The sequence below is a fragment of the Betta splendens genome, chromosome 2, assembly GCF_900634795.4.
Source record: "Betta splendens chromosome 2, fBetSpl5.4, whole genome shotgun sequence".
Taxonomy (NCBI): Eukaryota; Metazoa; Chordata; class Actinopteri; order Anabantiformes; family Osphronemidae; genus Betta; species Betta splendens.
This window is the reverse complement of record NC_040882.2, coordinates 21125206-21131785: the sequence shown is the minus strand read 5'-3', so window position 1 is coordinate 21131785 and position 6580 is coordinate 21125206. Positions and strand designations below refer to the sequence as shown.

The 6580-nt window shown below is 46.8% G+C and overlaps 1 protein-coding gene across 5 annotated transcripts in view; it reads right to left on the bottom strand.

Annotated features, from left to right (window-relative positions):
• Positions 1–1700: 1700 nt before the first annotated feature.
• Positions 1701–6580, bottom strand: part of gal3st3 (galactose-3-O-sulfotransferase 3) — a 23276-nt gene continuing 18396 nt past the window's right edge. For all 5 annotated transcript variants that reach the window (XM_029128337.3, XM_055506818.1, XM_029128362.3 and 2 more), the window contains one exon: positions 1701–5948. In XM_029128337.3, coding sequence (XP_028984170.1) covers positions 4625–5948 — 1324 coding nt within the window. In that variant the 3' untranslated portion in view covers positions 1701–4624. The remainder of the gene's footprint in view (positions 5949–6580) is intronic.

The following is a 6580-nucleotide window of genomic DNA, read 5'->3' as shown; positions in this document are numbered from 1 at the left end:
TCTAATCTTCAATCAGTTCCTCAAACTCTCTGATTAAAAACTACGTTTATACTTTGGCTAATGATCATCACCACTGAAAACATAGAAATGTCATATATGAGACAACCATGTGGTGTTTGATGAATACTTTCTTATTTGCCTTGCGTCGGTCTGCTGATTCTCTGTTGAAGGCTGCAGTTGTTCCTACAGTGTAGCTCTTCCCCCATAGCTGATATTAGAGAAGCGTATCTAACCTTGATGTTATACTGTATATAATCTTTTCTGTGATGACAGCAAAGTGACTCACCAAGCTTCAATCCATGGAGCCTGGAAATGCACTTTCTCCTCCGCGACAGGCGCCTGACAGTTTAGCCCCAATCAAAGCTCAATCAAGGCAAAGCACTCGCTTCAAGAGCTTTAAGCCTAAGCTCTTTCAGTTTATTGCCTGTTATTTACCCAGAGTTCAACTTGTTCATTTACAAATAAATAATCATATACATTGCTACACAGAACACTGTGTGTACATCACATGCCTGGCTGTGGAATTAATTAAATCCTTTGCAGTGGAGAGTTTTAAGCTTGGAAAATGTTAAAAATGAGCTGGATTCTGGATCATCTGAAAACTTTTAAGACGAGCGAAGCTGAAAACAGAAGATTACAATAATCCACTCTGGATGACGTAAAGGTGTGAATTCAAATCTCTGCGTCTGTCATGGACAGAAAGACAAATCATCATTAGCTTTCACAAGACCTGGAAATTAATTCCATGACTGTGTATAATTTGGCCAGCAGGTGAAGATGAGAGAGCCGAGGATCAAGCCCTGGGGTACTCCATGTTTCACTACAGGAAAGGGTGATGCAACGTTATTGTAAGAAACATTCTGGTTATTCTGATGAGGATGGATTCTAGCCAAGCGAGAGTGAAATTGGAGGCACCAAATGTGTGAAGCCTTGATGTGGAATTCAAATGAATTAAAAAGAGGTCATTTGCAGTAAGTCCAGTTTCACTGAAATGAACACAGAAAGGGTTAAGAAAGAAACTAGTTGTTAGAGTTCATGGCAATTTGTCAGAAGATTTATTAGTTGTCTCCAAAACAAACTGAAAAGAACAAAACTGAATAAAGATGTAATAAAATGAGACGCCTGGTGCGCTGTCTGTCTGTATATTATTATTAAATTACTACAATTCCTCCCATAATTGCATATATGATTAACCATGATTATATGATGGAAACGCATGAAAGAGAAAGGGCAGCAAAGATGTGAGAAGAAAGACAAAGAGGTGCAGCGGTTCTTTGGTCCAGAAAGCCGCCTCACAGCAGGCGGCGCCATGGCAACAGCAGGCCATAATGACAGACAGCGCGGACACAGCATCGTGATTGCTTCAATCACAGTAATATCAAACACGCTGCTTTGCATTTTGTTTTTGTCCCTGCGAGAAGCAATTTGTTCACTCATTTAGGCACGCGTGCTGGATGGAGGTAATTCCAGACGACTGATTGCAGGCTGAAATGTCTGGTTTGGGTCTTCAGGGAAATAGGAAGCGCTCAGAATCAGAATCTTAATTGAGCAACCGCCGCTCTGAGTTATGTTTCGCCGCTGATGAGGAGAGTGTGTGTGCATTGCTCTAATATTCAGAATTACCCGAGTCGACGCATATCTAAATAAATCAGAATTGAAAAGGGAAATTTCAGAAAGAAACAGAAACACGCGGTCACAGATGAACTGGAATCATTCAGACTTTATTTATCACCATCCATCATAACAAAGCTTTGGGGCTCCTAGCTCTGATTGTCACTGGCCTTTTTGTTTTGAGCCCCATTACACCCAAGCTTCTGCATTCAGTCACCAAACAAAAAAATCAGGTCTCATTCTATGCAGCTCACAGATACGTTCATAAGGATGGAAGAAAACAATGTGGTCAGAGAATCACAAAGTGGGTTTTTCCTTATTCAAACATCGCTCTGACACAGAAAGATGCCCAGTGTCGCCCAGTGAGAGGCAGCAGCTAATGGGTAGACTTTAGTGTAATGTTTTTAAAGCTCATCTGGATGAGGGAAAGAAAAAGCCCACACTTGAGACATGACAGCGTGACCATTACTGAAACTCGCTCACAAGAAGCAGAACAAGTCGTACAATCAAAGAGCACTTAGAGCCTCAGCCGGAGAAAATGGATGAGAAATGAACGGGCGAAGGGAATGAACACGTGTTCTTCAGCTGGCCTCCAGTCAGACGCGGCGCAGAGTCTCTGCAGACACTGGAAACTCACCTCATCTCTACGTTTAGCACATGTACGCTTGTTCCTCCCCCACAGACTGAGGCTGTTGGTGTGTATGTGGACGGACAGGACCTAAAGATGTCTGAGTCCACTAAACATTTAAGGTGCTTCATCACCGTGTTATTCAAAAAGTAATAAATAAATGTGTAAAAAACAGTTCAGCGTTTGGGTGCATGAAGCCGTCTCACATGAACAGGGTTTCTCCCACAGTGTGACCCAGACCCAGGCATCAGCTGCCTCCACTCTGTGCTTTGGTTCCACTGCTAAAAATGTTGAGAGTAAAATAATCATAACTTAGCATTTTGACACATAGTTTTATCTCATTTACGCATATGTTCACACTATTATTAACCAGTGAATACTGGGCTCGGTCCATATATCCACTTAAAGAGGTGTGTCCAATGAACAAATGCACTGTTTTTTAATTAATATTTTTTTATTCAACTTCCGTAACAACTAGCACAAAAGGAAACAGTGAACTATTTCTAAATAAATGACTTGTTCTCGTCTTCAGCAGGAACCAGCCGACACACTGGGGCATTTGTAGTGTTTGTCTTTTCATGGGATTTGCTGACATACACACAACCAGGAGCCTTTATCGCTTAAAAGTAACACGAGCTAATGTTTGTTGCTTTTACTGACTATGTGCTGAACACGGCTTCAAAAGCAAAGTGATAAAAAGCGCTGTGCAGCCGCTGCTTTCAGGGCTGTGGTGCCCCGCTAAGCGCGGTTAAACACTTCCAATGTAAATGTTCGCAGGCTTTTCATGCGACTCTGCTTCCTCTACCCAGGTCTCTCTTCCACCCGCTCTACTTTTCATTCCTGTCGGAGCAGCAGTTTGTGTGTTTGTTCGTACTCTAACCTACATCGCCGCAGTCTCCAACCACAAGCGCAGTGTGGTCGAGCTCTTAAGCACTGCTGGGTGACGGCTTCACGTTGACGTGACAGCGCTGGTTTTCAGAGGTGGTCTTAGTAGTGTTCTATTATGAATAACGTGTAGAATGAAAGCTTGATGCCAGTGCCACGCTTGTTCTAGCTCTGCAGCCTGGAGTGGACGTGATGGTCCACAAACGCCTCGTCACAGTCTGTATCCACTGGTTCGTAAGAAAAGTCAGTTAAGTAAGTCCTGATAATAAATACTACGCTTATTTTATAATAAATCTCAGACAATTTCCTTTTGTTGCCACACACACACACGCACAAACACGCAGACACACACTTTCTTCAGCCCACAGTAACCTGCTGAGCGCTGGAGGAATTCAACAACATGAATGACACATAATGAGCAGAACGCATCGACAACCAATCACAGCTGGCTTCAGCCACGGCGTTTCAGCTTCTGAGCAAACTCAATCCACCGACGCTCCGAGTTCAACTTCGGCCCTCACGCCCCCGAACGTCCTTCATTAGAATGTACGGCCCTGAAACCCAACACACGGCTGAGAGAGGCCACAATTAAATATTCACATGCTGCGATTCGCAGGCTTCAAGTCTTTGTCCTGTCAAGTGGTTTTACAGTAGGTTAGGGCTCGAGCCAGCGTGTGCGTTGTGACGTGGTTGCTGGTAGCTTAATGAGTCCACACCTCAACACATTGTAGGTGTGAAGGTCTTATTGCAATTACACACTAGTTCAAAAATAGAACCCCTGTTCTTTCATGCTGCCTTCAGTGTAAAGCCAAACGGGGCGGGAGGAAAGCAACACACCTTCGATAACGGGATGGAGGAAAAGGTGAAGATCCAAATGAGGCCTGGCTCAGTCTGTAATGGGGGAGAAACCAGTTCTACTCTCACCCTCTGGAAAACTCTCTCTTTGTGGCCCTTTTGACCCCCAGCCTCTGCTTTACATCCAGAGTTTGTAAGAGAAGAGTTGTCTATTGTGCTGTTCTACTCATGGTATGGTGATCTCCCTGTCTGTCTGGCCACTTAGGAGGCTCTTGAGGGCCTGACAGTTGATCCCTTGATGTCATTATGCCTCTCTCCAGGACTGAAGTGGCATATGTTAGAGTGGGAGAGTGCAAAGGAGAGCCGGGGAAACACAGAATGAAAGCACGTAACGTGATATTATACCAGTGTGACGTGCACAAAGCGCACTCTGTGCCTCACAATGGGTCCACTGCCGCCACTTCCCTATTGAGTCTGGGTTGCACAAAACAGATTTGCTTCAAAGAATCACTTTCACCTCAAACCTTCTCCCATCCGCCGTGGTCAGGTGAAGACATGCAGCAGAGCAGGGATCCAGTGTTTCTCTTATCATTCCTCATCTTAATGTCTTTACTGTCGAGGTACAGCAAACCAGCATTGTCTCATAGGTCAGGATGGGTGGATCAGTGCAGCCTGTTGGGCTCAAACATTGGAAAACTGTACAGTCTATAAGGCCTGTGAGAACTTGGGCCCTAACTTTGTAGTCTGCCCTTGATTTCCTACAGCAGTCTTTGAGGTGGAGGTGGACCCTGTTCCTGAGGCAGCGCCTGCAGCGACCACATGTATCGGTTGAATATGATGAACTTGAGAATGCCGAGGCATGAGCGAGCGCATGGGCTGCTGGGGGGAGTGTGACTGCTGTGGGGGCCGGAGCTGGAAGCCTCTACGGTAGCGCAGCGACTGGGAACGCAGGAGGAGCCGCGTGTACTGGACCTCCGGCATGATGAGCTTGAGGCAGAGCTCCTGGGCCGGGCTCAAAAAACCGTTGCTGAGATTTATGGGCAGGTCGTAGCCGACAATGTCAACCTTTCCACTAGGTTGCCACGGACGGAGATCCTTGTTTTTAATCTGCGCAGCTGAGCGGAGGAGGGGCATCCGCCCCCCGAAGCACCTTCGCATGAGCCTCTCCTGGGCTTGTCGAAGGAGCCGCACCTCCCTGGCCACACAGGCCGGGCCCAGGGCGGACAGCTGGCGCCACAGGGAGGCGTTGAAGTGGTCATAGAGGTGCGCATCTAGGGAATTCCAGGCACGGATCTTTGCAGGCAGCCCGGGGGTCAGGCTCCGCTTGGAGCTCATTGTCCGCATGTTGAGTTTGACATAGAGAATGTCGTCGAGGTCCCATGAGAGGAGGTGGCGAAGGAGGACCAGAGACTCATCGAAGTACTCAGCAATCATCACCAGGGAGAAGACCCGCTCCACTTCGGCCACGAAGGCCCGGGCGTAAGCCACATCGGTTGCTGGGCGATCTTTGTCTCCACCCAGGTCAAAGGTCAAGGTGTTGCGCGCATACATGGCGTCCTTTTCGTCTGGCCTGTAGTAGCGCCACGGCTCCGCTAGGAAAGCCTCCAAAGAGCCGTTGGGGACCCGCTTGAAACTCTGGCAGTACTGGTTGTAGTAGCTGAACAAGGACTCGAACATGGAGCTGGGCTCTCGCAGGATAGTGACGTGTATGGTGTCGTTGGGCATCAGGCGCTGCAGCTCCGCCTTGCTGAAGCGCATGTGGCTGGTGATGATGTTGGGCGGCAGCGTGTGGGGGTGGACGAAGTGCGAGGTGAAGGAGCGCGGGTAGCAGAACTGGTGGCCGCAGGCCTGCACCGGCAGCGCCACCGTCAGGTTGTTGCGCTCCGCGAAGCGGAAGAGCAGGTTCTGCATGGTGGTGCTGGCCGTTTTGTGGGTCTTGAGGAAGGCCACGTTGGTGTGCTTGGGCTTCAAGCCGGGGGAAGGGTGGGACCGGGGGACAGGGCAACCCAGATGGAAGCCCTCAAAGGTCCTAGAGAAAACATCAAGCGGCAGAATTCATTTGTTGTCATTAGCTCTCAGAACAAGTAAAATGTTGGAACGTGAGTTACTATAAGAGTCAATTTTATGTATAGTAAATTATGCAAAATGTCATCAAAGGACAGCACTGTTTATTGTTTACTACATGGTAGCAAAAAATAAAGCATTGCTAGATTAATTAGCTATTGAGAGTAAATATGCATGAAACAACTGTAAAGAAAGGAAAGAGCTACAATAAAAATCTCAAAAAAGTCCAATTACACGCAGCATAGGGCCACAAAGAAAATATACTGTATATAATTAATAGCTGAAGTAGAGAAAATGTGTGAAAGCAATGTGTGAAAAGAAAAAGCAACAGTGTAAGACAAGAATGGGAAAAGGTTCCATGAGCAAAACACTGAGATTAGCAGAGTATGAGAGCAGAATGTAGAGCTGTCAAACACATACTTTCCCCTACTTTTATAATTGGTCCCTCGCTCAACTTGCCGGCTCACCGGCTCACAAACTCTCCATATCTCGGACTTAAAATAAGGCCGCAACTGTGTTAATTTGAATGTGACGGGGAAAGAAAAGACTCGGCCTGCCGTCGAGTTCTAATTGCAATTAGAACCGAACGGGCTCACA